The 23,930-nt window shown below is 36.5% G+C and overlaps 1 protein-coding gene across 1 annotated transcript; it reads right to left on the bottom strand.

Moving 5' to 3' along the window:
• Positions 1-703: 703 nt before the first annotated feature.
• rab32a (RAB32a, member RAS oncogene family) lies at positions 704-23,474 on the bottom strand. The gene is made up of 3 exons (XM_047387254.1): positions 23,085-23,474; positions 7,749-8,026; positions 704-1,912 (listed from the first exon to the last, which is right to left on the bottom strand). The coding sequence occupies exons 1-3, from the start codon at positions 23,296-23,298 to the stop codon at positions 1,763-1,765; spliced, it is 642 nt and encodes a 213-aa protein (XP_047243210.1). The 5' UTR covers positions 23,299-23,474; the 3' UTR covers positions 704-1,762.
• Between the last annotated feature and the right edge of the window lie 456 nt (positions 23,475-23,930).

The following is a 23,930-nucleotide window of genomic DNA, read 5'->3' as shown; positions in this document are numbered from 1 at the left end:
ACTTTCCAGCTGAGATAAAAATAATTTACAGCAACTTATTGTATATCCAAGACACGTACACTATATTGCCAAAAGTATTTAGTCATACCACCAAATCAAGGAATTCTGGTGTAACAATCACTTCAATGGCTACAGATGTATAAAATTTGGTGGGGAGAAACCTGACTGGCCTGGAGGTTGAGTGCTGACCTCAACTTTCAACACCTTTGGGATGAATTAAGCAGAGGCTTCAATTCTTAAAGTTGCTTTTGTTGGCAACGTTGGGTCGATCAACAAATTGGGCCTTACAGATTAGGAATAAGATCTAATCAAAGTTCATGTACGTGTAAAAGTGGACAGACAAACCCAAAATAGTGTATGTTGTGGTTGTTATACATGTGAACTGACAAAAAAAGGACAATTATGGATTGGAGCTGTAGTGTGTAGCAGCCCAACGCCTAAGTTTTATGCACTTTGTTTCTCCTAAGGTCATTAGCAAGAGTTTTGTCACACAGCATCTTTTGTGTTTTTAACATCCAACTTTATCCATTGCACCTTGTGCTTTGAGGCACAACCCTACTAAAAGAAGAGTGTTCTGAATCATACTTCACCCATAAAGTTCTTTGTTTTTACCTTTCCCAGAGTCTTTCCTCAGCTGAGCTTCTAATATTGAACACCAGTACTCTGCACCAGGCAATATTATTAAATCACAAGACAACAAAAATCTGCTAAAATGTTTATTCTATTTCGGTTTTGAACATTTAAAAGTATTATCATCTGTAAACATGTTAAAAACAATATTTACAATATATCAACACACATCAACACAGATGTCCATGTACAAAAACCTGTAGACCTCTGTCGGAGTCTGGTTTCATCGCATCACCAGTTACGCAATGGTTGACACAAAACATTTTAAAAGAACAGGAATTTACACAGCCAGCAAAAACATGACCAAACAAAGGTTTGTAAATGCTTCTGTTGTAATGTAGCCAATATAGTTTTGTTCTTTTTAGTGAAATACTTTTGTTTTGCAATGTAATTTTGACTGTACCATGTGAAGGAAATTGTTTCCCACACCTTTTTCAGAATAATAACAAGGTTATAGCACAATACTTAATAAGCGATAAGTGGACAAAAACATTCAGTTTGACAGAGATCCAAGATAGGATAACATTTTTTAAATTCTACAGAATGACTGTCTAGTAGTCTAATAATGAAAACAGTAGGTGACATTCATTCTGTGTACAATAAAATGTAATGTCCATCTACGGGCACTGAAGTAAAACTTCTGCATCTTTTTCTTTCACAGAAAACTGCTAGATAAGAAAAAAAAACTTACATGGAATGGTACTGATTAAAATACACTAAAGTGACAATCACAAAGTCAAAAATAGTTTTCAAGCTTGTGGTTCTCAACTTTCTGCAGCAACCACCACCCCCCAACTGTTGCCCTGACAACAGGGCAACGGCTGGAAAAATCAGCCAGACATATTCTAAGCATTTTTAGAGGAACAACAAGAAAATCCCCCAAAATGCAAAGTAAAGGCACTGGAAAACCTTTGAGGCAAGATCAAAAATACAACTAAGTAATAAGATTCTTGAATGCACAGGTCAAATGGGCATCAGTGCAGGGACAAGTTCCTGAAGCTTTGAAAAGACAAAAGAAAAAAAATATTATATTCGTCTCCGACGTTGCATCAGGGAGATGGAGCCACAGGCTGGGTGAACTCACTGGACCCCACCAGAGGGAGGCGGATGGCTAATGTGAGCAGATTGAATGTTAGCAGCAGCCTGCCTTGCTCTCAGCAGCTACAGTCTCCTGGTCCAGTTTGATCCGGTCTCCGTTGCTCTCCTCGTATGGCAAACCTTTATCATTTGCCAGGATGTTCTCTACCAGGAAACGGGCTGCCTCGTCCACATTGATGTTGTCCTAAGAAAACGGGAAAACAGTTCTGTCAGATCAAATGATGTAAATAAAACATGCTACACTAAGAAATAACACGGTTATAAAGTACACTTATTTCAAAATAGATTTACACGAGACATGGCAACAACATTTGTTTGCAACTGTGTTTGTCATTTTAGACAAGAGCTTTAATCTATTTCACTAAAAGAAACCAAAGCATTGACTACCAATGCAAATTATCACAAAAAAACATTTGAAAGTTGTGTTTGTCCGAACCACAAGTCTTGGTTCTGTTACACTTTTAGTCTGTGTATGGAAAAATTAACGCAACCTTTTTTATTTTCAGTTTAAGTTTAATTATAAGGCATCCAAACTACCCTACTTTTTCATTATCTACTGTGCCTTCATCATTCGTACTTCTACTTTATTGCAGGACTGCAATGCATTTGTAATCGCCCTAGAAGTTAGATGATTTCCTGTATTTTGTGAACAAGATGTTATATAGGTTGGGACAAAATTGCAATGATGTAGGTAGGTAATGGTTTTTTATGGGACCAAACCGGACGTAGTTGGGGAAGAAATGGCAATTTGTATGTACAAAATGGGGATTAGGGAAAGAAAAATGGGTGAACTGATATGGAGCCATTACATGTTGGTTTGGCCAGTAGTTCTAGGTATTTCAGGTCAACTCTGTGACTTACTATAGTCTACCAAGCTGATGGCTGCTTAATTGTTTGAGCCACTTGTTTATGCTTTTACAACAGTTTTATGTTCTAATCACCTGACGCCTGGGCTGAAAAGGCAAAATCTAAGTGAAAAACAAAAGGTAGATATATTAGAAAATTGTCATTTCCCATCTGCTCTAAAAAATAGTTATGAAACCAATAATATGAGTATGGCAAAGCAAAATTACAATAAGAGCTAAATGTTTTCTAAAATAATTGCTGAAGTCAAAGAGATGTTACTTGCATTTTAACAAAATTCCAATTACTCTTTTGTGTCTTTTGGAATTCATTTGGCACAAAAATATGAGTTCTTTAGTATGTATGTACCGTATTTTCCGCACTATAAGGCGCACTTAAAAACCATTAATTTTCTCAAAAAATGACAGTGCGCCTTGTAATCCGGAGCGCCTTATATATGGATCAATTGGTTAATTGGTTGATCCATACTGGTTGTACACGGCGCTCTGTCAAAATGTTTCAGTACGACTGGTAAACTACAAAGCCGCACCGCTTGCAGCATTACGGCTTCCGTAGTCAGGGGCGTCGCCGAAGTAATAGCGGTAAACACCTGTACTGTGCTTACTCCTAGTCCAACACCACTTGTGTGTGTATAACGACCCCAAAATTGCACCTTTCAAGAGACATGCTTACGATGCTGAGTTCAAACTCAAGGCTGTCAGCTACGCAGTCGAACATGGGAATAGAGCAGCAGCGAGAGAATTCAACAGTTAACGCTACTATATTGTGAATGTACTAACGTTTGATTTAGTGCATCAAACTGTTTCTTTTACACGTTTACTAAATCAGGGAAAAGTTCCCTTTCACGTTTTAACTAACGTTTGATTTCAACTTCAACTTCATAGGCTCCAATGCATTCCTAACGTGCGGTTGGCTCTATTCAATAGAATTCTAATTAGAGGAGACCTTACCATGAGAGTGAATGGAGTTATCAGAACGCTGGTTTGTAGTGTATTAATAAAGTTTGACTGACTGACTTATCTGACTGTTTTGTTGACATTCTCTTTAGCACAGCTCCATCTAGTGGATGCATAACGCAACCCCAGTCAAACGTTTGACTGCAGTAGCTTCTATTCTCTGCGCCTTATAATCCGGTGCGCCCTATATATGAAAAAAGTTCTAAAATAGGCCATTCATTGAAGGTGCGCTTTATAATCCGGTGCGCCTTATAGTGCGGAAAATACGGTACATACTTTTATTATTTTCTCAAAGAAAATCAACTTACAAATATCAAAGTTATAGATTTCAGAACCGTATTCCATAAATCCTCAAACAAAACAGTGATTTACTTCCCCATGATTGTGTTCTTTCTTTGTTTATGGCTCTGAGAACACAATGTGCTGTAGACATTTGGATCCTATTGAGAGAATCCCTATGCGTGTGTTGCTGGTGGAGTTTTATAGAAACGTGACTAGCAGTTTACTGCAGGAAACTGCTTTGAACGCTTCACACACACACCCACACATGCTTCACACACACACCCACACACTTCACATGACACCACTCCAGGACCAAAAGTTTTTCAGAATTAGATAATAGAATCAACTCATTCCAAACACATTAAAGCAACCCTCAATATGGAATTGTAAAAATAGGTGGCTTTTGTTTGAAATGTACGTTAGCCTCTTTCAAGTGTTTCCAGATTTGTGCTTTTCTAGAAAGAGTGATAACATCATTGAGAAAAGAACAATAGTAAGAAGAAAAGTGTAAGACAAAATATGTAAGGGATGTTTTCCCGTTGCCTTTTAGTTCAAATTATGAAAATTTACTTCTCTGTTCATAAAAACAATCATAGGTTTAAATATTTTTTAAGTAAACACGCACTGGCACATGCTGCCGTTTTTACTTTAACATGTTAATGATCCCGGCCTAAAACATCAAGCAAAGAAAGTAAATAAACCATTTCATTGTAGTTTTCGCTGTATGTTTAGTGCCTTTGTCCTGCTGGTAGGTGAACCTCCACCTCAGTCCCTTTTCTTTACGAGCCACTGACAGATTTTCTTCAAGGTTTTCTCTGGTTTTAGCCCCATCTGTCTTTAAGATTTCAACATTTCCAAAACTTTATTTGTGACGTGTATAGTGTATTCCTTTGGTTTTTAATCACGCTGTTTGTTTTCTAATGTTACCTTACAAACATCCAAGGCCTTCACAGAACAGCTGAATTTATGCAGAGACTAAGGTTACTGCGGATTTCAGGGGTATCAGCGAAAGGGTTGAACACAAAGGCAAAAATTTTTTTTAGATTTATACATATAAAAACTTTTGAAACTTGCATTCCTTTCCTTCAGTTGCACAATTATGCATTTGTGTTTGCGTATTATATAAAATTAAATAAAAATACGATGAAGTTTGTGGTTTTAATGTAACAAAGTGTGAGGCAGGAATACTTTTCCAAGGACCTGTAGCCAATCACATCAGAATTGCTGAGTATTTCTGAAGACCTCATTGAGGTTGTTTTCTTGCTGAACTATAAAACTTCCAAATTCTGTGAGATCCAGACTACTCTACAGACTACCCTGCAGAAAGCCCTCAACCAGAATTAACCTTTATCATGCTGCAACCATCCTTATTTCCATTTCTATCAAAATTTCAGGTCTAGTTACAAAAACAACACTTATGATTGATTATAATGAATGGAATAATAAGGTAAAGCTCCCGGTTTCCTTTACACACATGCTGTTGGAAACTGGAGCAAAACTACTCTCACATATCTAAACTTTTTGGTCTTTCAAATGGTCTGAGAATTAGACAAGTACCTTTTGGCAGAGTCCCAGCTGACAGTATGTGCTTTTTAGTTACAATTTCTGTCTGGCGGCAATAAAAAAAATCCTAATTGTTGGACTGCTGCATTGTTAGTGGAGTTTGGTAAGCATCTCCCATGCAAGAAAACCATCTGGATTTCATTTGGTTTGTCGGTTATGCAACTTTAAAGCATGTCTGTAAATGATTCCCTAAACTGAAAAGCTATGTAAGCAGTAGGCAACAAAAAATATTTTCAGCTTGCCATAGTGTATTCCAAGAAGGACACAACAAACCACATATAAACAGTAACCATTGATACAATGACTCAGCATGAGAAAAAAGCTCCCCCCATATCACATGTCAATCTAAGCCATGTGATACCATATTAAATCAGTGTCTGAACACAAGAGACCTCATATTTGTGACAGAACAACATAACACCAGTTATTCTATTTGTAGAATTTTAGGACTATTATTTAAAGTTTACCAGATCAGTTAAAAACACTTTTTACCTTTGTTGTTAATAACTGCTTTTTAGACACACCAACTGCAGCAAAGTTCAGTGCCAAAAAGATTATATTTAGTATTTTCACAGTAACTACAGTAGCCAAAGAGGCCCGGCTTCCACATAGGTTAACCTGAGAGGATTTCCTGTCAACCAAGGGCAGAAAGGAAGCCATTCAGGAAGGTAGCAACACATCCGATGATAACTTTTAGCTCTTTTTGGCTATGTGAGGATTTAAAAAGCCTACACGACATCTACATTTTAGCAAAATTAGGACACACTAATCTCTTTGACCTCATAGGCGACTGTGGCTCAGTGGGGAGAGTTGCCTTGCAATCCGAAAGTTGTGTTCAATTCCAGCTTCCTCCTGTCACATGTCGATGTGCCCCTGGGCAAGGGACTTCACCTCGAGTTGCCTACCGATCTGCATATGAATGTGTGTGGGATTGAATGAATGTGGCTCTAGTGTAAAGGGACGACAGATTTAGTTGCAAAGAAGAGTGCGAGATATCACCTTGGACCATCAAAACCGTCATTGTTTTCTTTGTGAACCTTAGTTTTACTTCTCTACTGATTTATTTATGTCCAGTTAGATCTCATCATATAACAGATTTCCGAGTTTTAGTTTCATTTGTCAGTAAGAAGCCGTTCATTAAATCTTCTCCTAATGATATCCCAGATATTTTGTCATCTAACAGAATGCTGACTGCTGAGACCTCTTGAACAAAAGTTGAATTCATAAAACTAACAAGACTCTTAGAGTGTGAAATCTTAATTGCCAAATGCAGTCAGTGACCCATTTTTAAAGTTTTCATCACAAGCATAACTTGAATATTACTTTATTTTTTGTTTTGTTTTCATAGTTTTTTCATTATTCCCTGCAGAAAGAATATAAAAACAGCGTGAACTAGAATACACAGACCAATTTTACCTCCTTGTGCCACCAAAGGAGTTGTAATTTGACCACAATAGAAAAATGGCATTATGCACCACGAAAGGAAAGTTGACAATGAAGAGTGATCTCTAGGCTCTTTTTTCCAGTCATGTCCAAATTTGCCAAGAAGTCTATTAAAATGATGATTTTTACATTACCTGCCAATATGATGTTCTTTTTTTTTTTTTGCAGTGTTAGTTTTACACCAGATGCTATAATGGGACCTACACCTTCCTGAAAGTTGCACTTTTGTCTTGTTAGTCCACAGAACACTTTTCCAAAGGTCTTGGAGTTAATCATGATGTTGTTGGGCAAGTGTGAGATGGGCCTTTATGTTCCGGAACTCTACTAATAAGTGCTTTAGTTGTTCTGGGATTCTCTTGTGACTTTCTGGAAAAGTTTATGAAGAGTAATTCTGATCCAGTCATTTATGAAAAAGTTCCACAATGGAAGCGTTTTCTCCAGTTGTGGATAACTTCTCTCTCTGTGGTTTGCTGGAGTCCAAAAGCTTCACAAATGGCTTCGTCATCATTGCCAGACTGGTAGATGTCAATAATTTTGGTTCTCAACAGTTCTTGACTTTTTTTAGATTGGGGTGTGATTTGTTGCTTTCTGAGATCTTTCAGCTTACTTCATGTCAAAAATATTTTATTTAAGTGATTTCTGGATTCTACATGTCTGGCATTAATCAGGTTTGCCTAGTAAAACTGAGCCAAAAACAATTTTGTTCATCAAAGTTATTTCATAATTTGTGAGTTGCCTATACATCATTAAAAACAGCTTTTTGTCTTTAGTCTTGTTATCTTTGTCGGCATGAAAATCAGCTTGAGGATCTTAAAAACAAAGTGCGACCAAAAAAAGCAAAGACAGACAAAATCTGTAAGCTGACAAATACTTTTTCAAGGCACTGCATGTGAGTTATTGCTTTTTTCTCACCTTAGCTGATGTCTCAAAACAGCCCAGGAAGCCCGTCTCTTTGCAGAAATTGTCCATTAGTGTTGAATTGTTGATGGTATCTTTCTTCTGGTCACATTTATTGGCGAGGAGCACTGCGGGGATGGGGTTACCATTGGCCAGCTTCACCTTGCTGTCTAGGTCATGCTTCCATTTAGACACAGCTTCAAACGTGGCGCCCCTCGTCACGTCAAACACAACAAATGCCCCGACAGCTTCTTTGTAGTACACCCGCGTCATGTTCCCGAATCGCTCCTGCCCTGGAGGGATGGAAGGAAGGAATGAAATATTAATGTGTGCAGCTAAAAGCTTGCAAGACTGCCATAGATTTAGAAATGTTTGAGATTTTAAATATTGCAGATTTGTCTAATGCTTTAAGAGCAGATATGATAACAAACATAAATAGGGCTTAATGCTTAGAGGAACAGAATTCTAGTCCAGTTCCTTTTACAAACTCTGAACCAGTGAGAATTAGAACAATTCTTCTCTTTTAAATTAGGTAAAAATTTGATATGAGCCAAATCCACATGCAGTGTCATAATAGCAATTTCGTTCAGTAATGAAACAATTTTCTGTCATCATTCTGTGGGAAAATCTATAATTATATTTCATAAGTGGCAAAGGAAGAGGAATTGTTATAAGAGGTGACACTTTCAGTTTGGATATCCAGCTCTAAAACAGTCCACACCATTTCTGTTTAACATCTATACTTCCCCAAGATTTCAGTTAACGTAAGGCTAGGAAGCCACTGGACCCTCATCTCATTATGTTATGAAATACTGATGCGCAACAGGAATTTGGGCATTCAATAAAAACAAGACTAGACAAATCATGTAGTAATATGTCATATGTAGTCATATAAACATAGAGCTTATAAAATTATTTGCAGCCTGGTCAAGATGTGTACAAAACCCTTACAAAGGATTGTTGTTATGGAGACTTGATGACACCGAGTTGCCACTCTCAGCTCCCTAACAGTGAGGTTTCAAGTTGTTTGTTAACCTCCCATACAATATTCTTCAATGTGCACAAAAAATTTGACAGTTCCACATCTTTTTCGCAATATGTAAATGATACCAAAATCGCAAAAAACTAGATAATCATATCATCATAATCATAATCATATAAGTACCATGCATTTAGGAAATATTAAGATGCTCTGGTAAAGCTATTGTCAAATTACAACAAAGTTGTTTCTTTTCCAAGTCAGCAGATGTAGCCAGATGCAACATTTTCAATAAAACCATGTTGGGGGCAAGGAAATAACACATTTAAGATGTTTCCAATAGCTTGATAGGTTCCAAGGCAGGATGACATTAACACTGTTCAGAGAAATATTTGTTTATTTATTGCCAGTCATATCACCATCCCAGTATTCACTGACATTATCATATATTGCATGTTTTACGAATATCATACAGCCCTAGTTCCAGTTGTTTCAAACATTTTAATTACTGCTCTGACTGTAGATATGTGCAAGTTCAGGTGAGAGGCTACTTTCTTGTAGCTACCACCTGGCATATGATGATAAACACACAACTGTCTTACTTGGACAGCATGTTTTCTTGTCTTTTCCTTTTTGGAGAGAGGCCAAGAGAAATGGACGTCTGTCTCATATCATATTTATACCTGAGGTAAACACAAGTCATAAGTTACTAGTTATAAATTCCTAGCCACTCTGACCAATCTTAAAAATTAAAATAATAACATTTCGGTTACATCTATTTTATTTTATTTCTTAGCAGTCGTTAGGAACATTATTTTTTAACATGGGATTAAAAGTTGGATCATTCTACAGGTTTAGTGTGAGATTAACAAATGCAATAAAAGGTAAATTCCTGTTAGGGCTTTTCATAAATCTGTAGTAGGGTGCAAATAATTCTGAAAGTTCTTGTAACATAAAAACTGTGTATATAAAACAAAATAAAACTGAACCTACTGACAGAAAAGAAAGAATAGTAAAAAAAAAATGACATTATATAACCATTAAAAATAAAAAACAGCTTTTGTGTTCAGGCATCATAAGTCTCCAGTTAAAGGTGCAAATGCAAAAAAGTGGAAGAGATATTTGCAATTAAAGAAATGTAAACAATTGCCAAATAAACCTGAAAAATGATGACATTAAATGTATGCTAAGACAAAACTTAAAAGTTATTGCAAAAATAGATCTGGGGAGGGGCTAAGGTTTTTTTTTACAACAGCTTTTTCACAAAGAACTAAGATAAATACCAGTAGTTAACATCAGCATTGTATTTTTTTTATTATAAATGCTACCTTAATAATCTGTGTAATATTTTATAAGCAGAAACATTAATTGTGTCAACCTCCCATGCCTATATTTGCATATATAAATAGAAACTTGATTTAAAACAGAATGGGGAAATGCAAGATCAGCAAGCAATACACCTGTAAGTCAGCCCATATTTCATTTCAGAGTAACAGCTCAGTGAGGCATACAGAACAGCAAGTCAGAAGCAGGATGTGAATTTATAATCAGCATTCCAACTAAGTTTAACTGTTTAAAAGCACCGACGAATCCACATTTGTTTAAGAAAAAAAAAATTAAGGAGCAATGTACTGCTCATGGTAAGATGTTTTGGCATTTCCCTAAAGACACATCCCTGAAAATATAAAAGGCAGCATCTATCAGATGGGCAGGTTGAGCTTTCTCAGAAAAAAGGCAGGCTTAAATCAAATGATTTTGGCGATGACTATAAAAATCAACAGATGTTAATCAAGTGCCAAAACTCTTGGAGCTTTTTAATAAGTTGTTTAGAGAATGCTGTCTGAACAAAAAAACTAAGCACACATCAAGAGTGGTATTTCTAGAGACGACCAGTTCTGCAAATCTTAGTCAAATACTCATTTGTTCAAAATCACATCAACTTAAGGTAAATTTATGAGATCACTGCTGTGACATGAGATTTTAAACAATAACCAAATATTAAACCACAACCAAATCTACTTTATAATTGTTTCTGACTTCTTTGGTGAGATGTTGAACGCAGCTGCCTCACCTTAATATGGATACAAAAAATACACATTGATGAATTGTTTAACACTTAATGCTGACAATGTTCGTCACATTTACAAGCTTACACAAAAGGCAGGTATGCACTGTGTCAATGGAGACTTTGCGACCAAAGATGGGAAACATTTACATGATCCATTATGGATGGTGTCACCACACTCTGCACATTACCACATGAAAGGAAAGCAGCATTGCATCAGTCAATAGTCAGCAACAAAGGCTATTGTTGAACAACCTAAATAAACCCAAAGCAAATAAAAAAAAAATCTATATTAAAATAAAGGGTATTTTTCTAAAAGTTTCTCTTACCCTGAAATCAAATGATTAAAGACATCTTTAAAGTCGGTGGTCATCTTTAGAAATGTCCTGGTTGCAAACATCAAACTCAGACAGTTAAATCTTTATGACAGAAACTAAATCTAGATTAGAAATCCATATTTTCCTTTAATGACAAATAATTTCTATTTCCACCAAAACTATTTCCCAAACTACCACAGTTTTTCATCAGCTTTCAAACATGTTTCCAAAACTTGAGGAGTTGCCAATTAAAGCTCAAATAATCAAATTTTGAATTTTGGTCAATGATTTGACCAAAGCTCTAGGTCGTTGAAATGGGTGCATAGGTTTTTTGTTTTTTTTTATATATATATATTTATTCTAGATTTACCGTACACTAAATCAGATACATTTTTCCAACCTTTGTCAAAATATACATTCAAACTCAAATACATACTTGAAGCAGTACAAATTTTTGGATAAATGTCACTGTGTAGTTGTCGCGTCATTGTGGCTTAAGTTCAATCATTGTCTCATCTGACCATGAAATATTTTTTCAGAAAGTATCAGCCTTGTCAATGTGGGAAGAATACAACTTGGTATAAGAAATTTATTAAAAAATTAATGGGGATTTATGTAATTATTCGAGGCTTCATGGTTGATTTTGAACTTGTGTAGATCAGTGAAAACCTCTATTAAATTCAAACTTAACACAATCTTTCTTTTCAAAACTCATTACAGTTGTATATTGCTTCAACTACATAATTAAAACCCAACATTATTATGACATAGCTTATGATTAGTTTACAAAGTTCTGATTGGCACTGTTTTTACATATAACCACACATTTAAAGAAGAGTGAAATACCAAAACAAAAATAACTATAGAATTAAATATAGAAGTTCTTGAGATCAAATCTGTAGCGCTTTAACATTTTTATACATTTCTTGTATTTTACTTTGCAACACAGGTGGTTAGTTTGAGTATGAATATAGTGAGGGATCTTCAGTGATTTGTGGCAGCATGTGACACATTTAGTACATATTTTGGCTCAGTTGCTCCAATTAGATAATGAAGACTTCGAGGTTAGTGTATTGAGTATAAGACAGAAGGTATATCTCATCACAAAAATAGGAAATGGGCTTAGAAAGCAATTGAGGAAGTGTAAGCAAAGTCCCTCCCACACTTTCACTTTACTGTATAGGTGCCTTCCCAAGCATGCAGGGAAGTGGAGAGGTGTGTTGCAGTGCAGATTTGCGTAAGACAGCAAATCCACTGTGGGACCCACAGGCCTGACGGTAATTGCTCATAATTGAGGGTCTAATTTTAGCTGACATAACCCCAGGTGAATTCACCAGAGACACGACATAGTGGGATAAAGAGCTGATGGACTGAAAATAAGGCTTTTATTTCCAGGCCTCATACGTCCAGAAGTGAAGAGGCCAGGATAGAGACAGAAATAAAGAACCTCATCATTTTCAGTGAACCTTTGCTCTTCTTAATGGGCTGGCTGAGTCAAAGGCAACAATTATGCCAGAATGGAGTGACATTTTCACACAGCATGATTGTTTTTAGTTGATGAGGGGAAGGAACGCTGAGGAAAATTACACTTAAGCAAACTAAACTTAGGCAACAAGAATAGCAAGCATAATGAGGACATTTAGTACCATTCAAAAGTTACAGACCCCAATGAACATTTCGCCACCTTAATATCACAAGTGTTGACTGCAACCACTTTGAGTTGGTAAAACCATCTTTTGTTCCAGTTACAACTACCTTGTTTTCTATCAGAGCTGTATATCTAGAGACTGAAATGCCCATTCTTTGTTGCATAGTCAGACTGGATGAGAAGTGTACATTATTAGACTTTTTCAAGCCTTGCCACAATTTAGGTATAGAATTTGACAAAGGCCATTCTAACACATGAATATGCTGTAGCTCTGACTCTACATTTAGGGTCCACGTCAATTTAGGAAGGTGAACTTCTGTCATAATCTGAAGTCTTTTCCAACCTCTAAAAGGCTTTCCTCCAGGATTGTCCTGTATTTGGCTTCATCCATCTTTTCGTCAGCTCTAACCAGATACGGTGTGGCTCCAGAAGACATCCCCATACGATGATGTGGCCACCACCATGTTTGACATAGGGTTCAGAGTGAAGCGCAGGGTTTTCCACCACACATTTTGTATTGTTTGATATTAAAAAAAGTAAAATCTTAGTTTCATTTGACCAGAGCACCTTCTTCCACATGTTTTTTGTGTCCCCCACATGAAGTGTTGCAAACTTTAAATAGGTTTCCTTCCAACCTTCTTTATAATACTCTTCCATATAGGCGAGTTTCTGGAAAGCACAGCTAATAGTTCTCCAGTTAAAAGATTCTCCCACCTCATCCGTGAATCTCTGCAGCTCAAGCGTTATCATGGGGCTCCATGTAGGACATCCAATGACCTTTCAAGCGTATATAAAAAGAATACTCTTACTCTTAAGTTGACTAATAAGTAATTGTTAGGTGCAATTATTAAGTTTACTTTAAGGTTTCTTTCATGGTTTACAAGACAGACCCCTTGTTTAGAAAGTAGAACTGGTACCTTTTATGGAATGTTAGCTATTGACTGACCTATTGTTTAGGTCCCACTTCCCGTTTTTGTACACTCCAGACATCATATAAATAATAATGAGTTTACTTTGACTCATCAGATCTTATATTTTTGCCATTAACTTAGGATTGAGTAAATTGTTTTATCTGATTGCTGAAATAACTAATTCTTGCACGTTTCTGCTTATATCAAACAAGCTTGTTAACTTATAATGTAAAACTGCAATTTTGCACACGCGCTTAACTGATGCTGTGACAGACAGATACAAAAAAAAACTGATCAGCAAAACTCTTTCTAATGGTGTCTATACTTTTCTGCTTCATTTAATCTGTCACATTTGATTATATTCAAGCAAAAGAAGAGGACATCTCAAGGAGATTTGTCTTCTTCCATAAGGGGAAAATAAAATTACACCGCAAATATTAATGAGTGTCATATAATACTAACCTAATCAGCAAAAACATGGGAATGGACAATTGAGTATTTTACTTTGTGGATGCCACAGAGGATATGTGTGCTGCTGCGTGTAACACTCACCATGAAGCATCTGCCAGCAAACTAAAGAAAAACATACATCTGAAGCTATACATTAACACACAGAGCTATAGAAGTTAATCAGGAAGTTTCATAAGATTTTTTTAGCTCAGTCTAGGAAGTTGAGAGAACGGATGCATGACCTCGAGCACAGTTAAGGATCCTGATTAGAAGCACATCAAACAGACTACTACTTTCTAAAACGGTTAAGTTACAGCCAGTGGATAATCTGTCTTTGCTGCGTGGGAGAAACAGAAAGAAAGCACAGTCTCATCATTATCCACAGACCCAGAAGCCCCTGCTTCCTCTATGGTCATACAAGCTCCTGTGGGTGGGTTACTATAGAAACTGTCCAAGCCAAACGTTGCAGCGGCAACAGCAGCAGCCTCCATCTGTTAGGGAGTCAACCGCCTGTGACCCTCCTCATACCCTCCACCCCCATCCAAACAACACTAAAATAAGAAAAGCAACACAGGAGCTCTGTCTTTAAGTTAGTCTTCAGCAGGAATTCCATAGCGAGACTGTGAAGAACACATGACCGGCACGTTAAAATTCCTCTGAGGAGCATGTGAGGAAAGGCTACAGCTTACTTAAGCGCTTAACAGAGAGGGGAAAATTCCATATCTATAAGTGCAGTTAGTTGTTCATCTTCTATATACAACTGATTGCATTAGAGTAAGATTCAATTAAGTGCAATTAAATTCTTAAGAGTAAGAATTAAGTGTCAAAGTTCCAACAAATCTGAAGCACAACATAAAAAGAAATTGCAAAATGGGCAACAATCTAGAACTGGCATCCTAATCTTTTAGTGACAAATATTCCAATAATGCAGCAGTATGGAATTAGACGGGATTGACGAAAAAAATAACCGTTTTTGCACCATTATTCCAACTGCTTCACAAACTGTGAATAGGTAGAGTTGTGTGTGGCGAGCATAAGAATCTACAGGAACGTGGCGCAGGTCGCACAGCGAGGTTAACTTTAACACAGACATTTTATGTAGTTGCTGATTATGGTTCAGTGTTTAGAAAAAACAAACATCATAAAGGTTTATTTACAGAGATATAAAATAATTCACTGAATAATTGATCAGTAAAAAGTAATAAATATATAACTTATTCTACCAAACATCCTTTCGCAACAGAAGGTACAAAATATCATCTGTCCGATTTATGAATTTCCATTTCTCTCCTTATTTCAGGTTTTCCTTGAGAGTTTCTTACCACAATTGTTTTTGGGATATTAGCACCTAAACATTCTGTACTATGAAGCTGGGTCTCAAAAAACAAATAATAGTTAAACTTAGAGACAGATCTCCTGCATGAAAAGAACTAAAAGGTAACATTCCATGTAGCATCAGTTCCTCCAATGATTGCCACACATCTTTGTGCTGATCAATAGTGTCCGATATGGAATTCAATGTAATGTGCAGGGTTAGGTATTACAAACAACATTAGCATTTTTAGGCATTAACAAGTAAACTGGTGTGAATAAGAATACATTTTAGATTGTGGTAAATCATACACTTAGAACAGCCTAATGCAAACAAATATTGTCTTAAATTACTGGCTGCATACTCCCATCCCCATGACTACATACATAGAATTTGCTGGACACGCAAATTTCACATCCTTCTGAAACTTGTGCTGGCTGGCTGGCTGGCAGGGGAAAAAAGAGCAAAACAAAAAAACATGTTGGGTTCACCTGCACCTCAAAGTGCTCTGTACAATGTTTTTTGGTTATAAATTGTTCCACTGTTACACAAAAAGATTTGGTCTATTCCTTCTGCAGTCCCCCATCTAAACAAATAAACACGTGCAAATACTGGTTTAATACTCAAACTGTGTTGGATTTGCCAAGAGATAAAAAGCAATTCAGGAAACACATGTATCGGTGTTTCTCGCTTCGAAGAATGTCTTCTGGAACAAACGCATTGCAACCATGAGGATTGCAATAGCCCTACTTTTGCTGAAACATGTTTTTCATTTTTTACTTCAGTTTGACGGAAGGACCATTTAGCCAATCACAACAACAAAGGTATCATTGTGTGTCAGAGATAAGGGAATGAGAGCTGTTCTGCTGCTAAGTGAGCACCGTGTGTTTTAAGTCTCAGCACTGTTCAGCCATTTTAATTTATGAATCTACAAATTGTTCTGATCTGGAACTTGTTCACAGAAAGCCGTGAAAGTAGAGCAGAGATTTTTTTTGTGTCTAAAGGGCACTAGTGTTGTCATTTTCTAGACTTCACTAGAACGACCTTTTGAAGATGTCTTACAGTGTGCACAACATGCAAATTGAAAGAACACTAAGTGATTTATGCCCCTTGCCTTACACCTGCTGCTAATGCTAATACTACATCAAACTATTACATATCTGCCTTTCATTTCAATAGTTTAGGAGGACACAAGGGCAAAAGAAAATAGCGCTCTTGCATCATCTTACTACACATATTCGAAAGAATGACAGCATTGGAAGCAATCTGACAGCAGCTTAGATAAGTTGACTTTTGTCAGGGTATGTACCTAGTAGTCTAGGGTCTGCTTGGCCAAACTGCCAAAATGTTAAAAGGTTTTATGAGCAGACTCAACTTTTGCACTTTATGTATACATGTCCTCTATTTATCCAAGTAAAAAACTGTCTCAATGAAATTAAAATCTTTTTTTTCAAGAGTGACCTGAGTACGAAGGCAACAACACACGCAACAAGAAAAGCACACATCCATTACAAACAAATACAACTTATATTCAACATAAATATGTCAATCGCAAATAAATGTAGTTTTTTAAAAGCCTCATTATAGCACATAAACCCAGACACAACTTTTTCAAACCTTCACAATAAGAGCCTTTTCTGCTCTCTGAACATCCAGTGTCATATTTTAAAGCTTGGTAAAATAGCTTACAGGATGCTCTCTACTTGTAAAAGCACAAGTCCAACTCCTAGAGTTCAAAGTCCTTCAAGATGAACTTCCAAATGTCAAACATGAAGCTTAAAAGAGATTTTATTAAGTAAACAACAATTGATGTGCGAATAAAGAAGATATAAAGTGTTGAGTTGATCTCATAACCAGAGTAGGTTAGCTTTGCAGCAAACAGCTGTAAGAACTTCTGGATTACATTTAAGATGTCTGTGCTAAAGTGTAACAGTTATTTAATACCTTAACTATACAGTGAATACAGTGTACACATCAGCCTGTACAAGATATTGAAAAGGAGAGGTTACAGTGGTGATGAACGCTAAAGTCGGAAGAGGGTAAATCTCCCAAGGTTCAGGTGATGTCCATAGAAAAGTCTTCACACAACCTTCTACCTTTTCTTCCCAACAAAATGCATGCTTCTTTTACACCATACCATGGTGGTAATCACATCCTGTCCACAAGCTAAAAACATCCCAGAGAAAGTAGCAATTGTGTTTGAAAAGGGGGTGGGATACTCGCCAGCTTCATACTGATTTCCTAGCTCTTATAAAAGCCCCCTGATTACTATCATTCTACACAGAATGTAATCACAGTTGGGACGGTTAAAAAAACACTACACAACTCAGAAGTTGCTTTCTGTGCCTCCAAGATGATAATTCCTCCTTCTTTTTCCTGCATGATCAAATTGCCTAAAGGCCATTCATTAATGACTCATCTAATTGACCTTGAGCTGTCTTTCTTACATCCACATTATGTTACTTATTACTCTCTGTAAGTTACCTCAAGCCAAGCTTTGGTGTAGATGTGAGTAACCTCAAGTTTTCTAGTTGGAATACAAGCTGTGCTTCCTTAATTTATGCAAATGATTCATTGTCTCAATATAAAAACATCAGGCTAGGTATCAGGGTTTTATTTACCCTCCCAGATCTTCTGATTAGGTTCTGATTTGCTGTGACAGGCAGCCGGCCCACCCTGATATTTGGTCACGGATGCCGTGCACACTCACTGAGCTTGAGCTGCGAGGGTTTGAACGTCAGCCTGGACTGCCAATCAGCCTCTGACAGAGACTCAAGTTGTTGTGACGACCTATGCAGCACCCAAATGTTCGCCCCCTTTCTGTCACTGCTGTGAGCGATAGGATAAATATAAAAACAGCAGACTTTCTTACCATTTGTCCTGATCTGTCTCAGCATATGAGGTTTGTTTGATTGAGGGAGCAGGTAGAACAGAATATATCTAGAGGCAAGGCATATTTTTTCCTTCCAAAGGATGAAAACCGTTTTGAAGAAGTTTCAGATTTTAAAACTAATCAATGAAGCTCTAGCAGGAGATGTTGTTATGATGAACACATTTAGAAATCAAAGTTTTGACTTGTCAAATCAGGCCAAAATGGCAATCGGTCACATTATTGGAATCAACACTGGGCCTCACATGACTTTGATGAAAGCTCCAAGAACTCATTACATCCTAACTCCACGGATTTCTAATTTTAAGAATTGGGGCTGCACGATATGAGGAAAGTATATAATTGCAAAACTGCTGCTGCATACTGCAATTACAATAGTAATTGTAGTTAAACCAAACTTTCCTGACTATTTTCTTTCTTTTCCACCATTAAAATGTCCCACCTTTTTCCGTAAGATTTAAGATCTCAGCCACTGAAATGAAACATCCCATATGGGTATCAAGGGTGGTCCTTCCAACCTGCCAAATATATGATTGAAATGCAGAATATGAATGTTCAGTACTTTAAATATAATATCCTATAAAAATATGCATTCAAGCAATCCATTGAGATTGCAACATTGCAAACATTGATATTGCAATGACGATTGGGATTCATTATATGGTGCAGCTCTAATTTATATGGTGTTGTGAAAAACAACTAAAGCATATGTTCAGAAATGACTGGGAGAAAACCATAAACATTTTATGAGCTGTAACTGAACTGCCAAATCGAAATATCTTCTTAAACTCCTTTAATGACTTTTTTTAATACATTTGTTTTGGGATGTAAAAAAAATAAACCACAATAAAATGTTCCAAATATTTGGTTAACTTTCATTTGATTCATATTCCACTTAACTCAATAAAGTATGGGAAAAATTCACCTTTTGATTCAATTTTAAGTCCTCATGAGTTTAAACCTGTCAGCAATTTGCACATTTGCATCCTTTAGCAAATAGTTTGCAGAGAATAAACAACTGATCAGAAGGATTCTGCCTATCCATACCATAGAAGAGTGAGAAGAACCATCACAGTGGATAGATGTTTCTCCAAAATAAATTAAAAGACAAGACAAAAACTCTACTCTTTGGTATATGTGGACCTCTGGACTTTATCAAAGTGGAAGCAATTGCTTTAAACAAGCAAAAAACAAAACATCTAGACCTGGCTAAAGTATTCCAACTGAAACTGTTTGAGAAATACTTCCATTTGGTATACTTGGCCACGTCTATAGAAAAATATGGTGATTGCAGCATCGTGCCATGGGACTGCCTTACTCCAGCTTTAACATATTTTGTAAAGGCTATGCAATTGTGATTTCCTCCCAATCTGATCGATTTGAAGAACTTCAGCAAGTAGAGTGGTTAAATATTGACAAGTCAAAACGTAGAATGCTGATCAACTTATACCAAAGAAGCAGAAAAACTGTCATCAAGCAAAGTTTTAGTTGGATGGTGTGCACACTTATACAATCAAAGTAATGCACATTTTTAGTGTTTTGCATTTGTATCCTAATATATTTGTGATCAGCTGAATTACACAGAATATATGTCAAACAAAACTTTTGAAATGATACAGGTCTCATTCTTTATACCACAAAAATTGAGTACTTTAACAGCTTTTCGTATGCATTTTCTACAACAGAAAGTTATTATTTTGACTGGTTTAATGCAATATACTATCCCATGTTAAATAATATATAAATAAATATAAAGAACAAAAGAAAGAAATAGGAATGTATATAATAAAAGGCTGGGAAACCCTGTTTCAATTTTCTTCTAATATAGACTGCCTAATTTAATAGTCTTTATCAAGAAGTTGGTAAATACGTTCATTTTTCTATTTAAAGAATAAAATAAGAGGGACCAATGGGATTTGACATATCTGGTTAATCAAACACAAACTACTCTTTGACACGATTCCAAAAGATAAAAGTATTAGTTTTTCATAAAAATTTAATTTTCTTGGAGTTTTGTTAACCTATGGCCAGTCTGTCCCATTCCTCTAGATGTACAATTAAGATGTGTTAGAGTATATTCCATGGATTAATCACAGTAAGCAGTCCAGAACTTGAATCAGCACTGCACTGCAAAACTACATTATCCTCACAACCCGGTAAAACAGTTTGTATGAGGTTCCTTCACAGACGTTTTAGGTCATGAACAAACATTTCCCCTGTTACTAAGGCCAAAAACAGTCTTTGATTGATCTGGACTGAGTACATCATTCCAGAAAGCCTGATTTTTGGCTTTGTGTTCACTGGCAAACCAGATTTTCCACATTGTAATTTCAAGGGTTCTATCATGAAGGTCAAATCTCTGCAAACCCTTTTAGAAATCTGATTTTATGAGTTTGCAGATGAAGTACTTAAATTTTAAGACCTTCTCAGGTCAACACCCAACTGATGTGATCAGTGTGATCAGTTGAAATTAACTGTTAAATACAGAAACACTTAATTACAGGCATAGTACATAAGTATAACACTTTTATTCAATTGTGATTCTTTATTTTTTTGGTTACATCTTGCTTATTGTAATTCAAGAACGCAATCTGGTTGAAATCAGAATAGATTTTGTTTAGGTCAAAATTTAATTCTATGAAAACTAATGCTTTAATTGACTGACTAACTGATAGATTATTCATTGATTGATTGATTGATTGATTGATTGATTGATTGATTGATTGATTGATTGATTGATTGATTGTCAATAACAGGTCCAAGTAATATAGCAACATTGAGAACAGGAAACATAGGCATCAACGCCAAGGTTTTTGCTATTTGATTAGCTTTTGGATTTTGATTTAATGACAAAACACAATTCAAGGGCAGAATAAAGATAGCATTTACTCATTCACACAAAAATAGAACCACTGATTCTCAAGTTTTTATATCACGTATTACTTGTCACATATATCTTTTGATACTTCAAATATACAAAATATAAATATGTAGCACTTGTTTAATTGGACTCAACCTACCTTTTTTTAGAATTTATAAAAAGAAAAGGTTAAAAAAAAAAAGGGAGTACGGGAAAAGCTGGTAAGCAAGTCTGCAGATGTTACATTTTGCTTTTTTAGTGACCGAAACAAACATACACATTCAGAGGCCCTGTGCCACATGATCTTCTTCCACACAAAATGGTAATCACCATGAACTGGCCTCATGACTTCTAGCACACTCAGTAGATGGTTTATGATCAAAGAATTTCATGAGCCCTGATGTCAGAAGTATTTTTGTGATACAGACAATCTTATCAAACATTATAGAAAAGATAGAGTCCAATGGAACAACACAAAGACCCCAACTTCATTTATGCTGACTGAACTGTAGTAAGCGCAGTCTGGCTACAGCCAGCGAGTTGAAACCTTCTTGCTGTCTTTGCTTTGCTCACTTCCTCATTCATCCATCTTTTCAAGCATGTCACTTTCTTTCTGTTCCGATAACTCTGGTATATTTGCCTTGAGATGACAGTTTCAGTGGCCCGGCTGACTTCTTAAAAGAAAACTTGCATTTACCCTGCTCAGATTTCTTTCAGCTTACTCAAGCTGCTGGAATGCAGCAGGTTGGCATGTGGGCCAAATCTGGCGGCATTAAACAAAGGAGGTTATTTAAGTTGAAACTGAAATAAAAAGTGAACAAGATACTATACATGGGGCACGATACATCAGCTGTGTTATGAAATAATAAATTATAGCAAGATAAAGATAAAAGACTGTAGATCTTTGAGTAACCAATAAAAAGTTCATCCCTGAGGTTATGAAAGGTTTTATTACCTCGGTGATTACTAAAATGTCCTAGTACGACATTTTAAAAACATACTCAATTACTCATTAGACTTTATTTGTTCAAGGCGACATAATGGTACAAAGTAATTGTTGCCCTGTACATAGGCCTTCTAGCCACCAGGTAATTTAAAGATCCAGATAATGTTTGAGCTTTTCAATTAAGAAGGTATAGTAGCAACAAATAATATATAATAATAAAAGGCGATACATAAAAAAACAAAACTAAGCTAAAAGAGCAAAATCTCAAACACACAACTATTTAGGAACAGAAGAAAGAAGCATTACTTTCCAGTTTATATCAGAAGAATTTTTTTTCTCCATTGCACTTCTCTTTTGAGAAGTTTCTGATGAAGCACAGATCCATGGTTCTTTTGGACAATTAATATCATTGACTGGAGTTATTAGCTCTACATTGCAGATAATTTGTTGTAATTTCCACTCAAGCCAGCCCAGGTACCACTAGTGTTACTTGCACCACTGCTTGAGAATCATAGTTTTATTCTAACAGAATACATAATAAAAAACTCAAACGGTCAAGTTATTGAGGAGGTGCTTAGTGGGTAATAACAACGTGACCTACATTCCACTGACAATTATGAGCTGCTGTGATCATAAAGCATAAAGTGGAAAACACAATGAGCAGCCATGAAGGCTGGGGGAATTTCCTATCTGGCGTCTTTAAACGCAGCCTACGGGAATAAAACCTCTTTTTTAAATCTGTCTGCTTGCATACTAAATTCCGTGTGGCTGTTACACATTGCATAATATCATGGGTTAACTGTCAACAAGCTGCAAAGAATCTCTTTTAACACTTATCTGCAAAAGAGGAAACTTTCTCACTGTGACACATGATTCTTACACACAAAGTTAGAATTAATGTCAACTCCAGGCCAGGAGATTCAGTTTTATTGCTTTCTGAAACCTGAATAAAAATGACATATGAGTCTCTTACCTGCGATGTCCCACAGCTGAAGGCGGACCAGCGTTTTGCTGTCCCAGTTGATGACTTTCAGGGCGAAGTCGACTCCGATCGTCGCTCTGTAGTGCTGGGAGAAAAGCTGGTGGACATAGCGTTTGATGATACTGGTTTTCCCGACTCCTAATTCCCCGATGACCAGCACTTTAAACAGATACTCTTTACACTCTGACACCGAGCCTCCGGCCATGCTGACAATGAAAGCTGTTCGCGAAACTTTAAGCAACTTCTGCTTTCTCGGTCATAAAGCTGCTCTGACAGGAGCCGAGGAGGAATGGGCAGGTCAGAGAGCTGGGTGGGTCAAAGAGTCCCCCACTCCGTCCCTCCTTCTCGCCTACTTTCTATAATTCTCCTTTTTCCTCTTCCTCCTCCAACTGCCACACAGTAACCACCTGATAAGTCATAGGACCCGGAAATGTCGGGTAAGTTTGACATGCTTCTCCCTCTTCTGCAGTGAGTGCCCTAAACATGCCCTGGTAATTATAAATCACCCTTTTCGTGTCAGACACCTTTCTGTTCTCCCTGCCCACAGGTAATCAGTCACTAAAGCCACATGATCTCTTCAATATAGTGTTACTTTTATTTCCTGAGTCGATGATTTCAACAGTTCAGGAAAATCATGAGAAAAAGTTCAGAGTATTAATCAGGAAATTGACGTGCTCATTATTTGCATTAAAAAACAACATGTTAATGAAAGCTCCCTACTAAGACAAAATGTAATGATATTGTAATATGTGATTGTCTTTTTAAAGTTATGTGTTAACACATTTATAAAAATCTTAACTTCAAACAAAGATAATGACATGATTGGATGCAAAAACG

This window comes from Girardinichthys multiradiatus, chromosome 15 (assembly GCF_021462225.1).
Source record: "Girardinichthys multiradiatus isolate DD_20200921_A chromosome 15, DD_fGirMul_XY1, whole genome shotgun sequence".
NCBI classification, from domain to species: Eukaryota; Metazoa; Chordata; class Actinopteri; order Cyprinodontiformes; family Goodeidae; genus Girardinichthys; species Girardinichthys multiradiatus.
The sequence above is the reverse complement of the archived record's forward strand: the minus strand, read 5'-3'. Positions and strand labels throughout refer to the sequence as shown.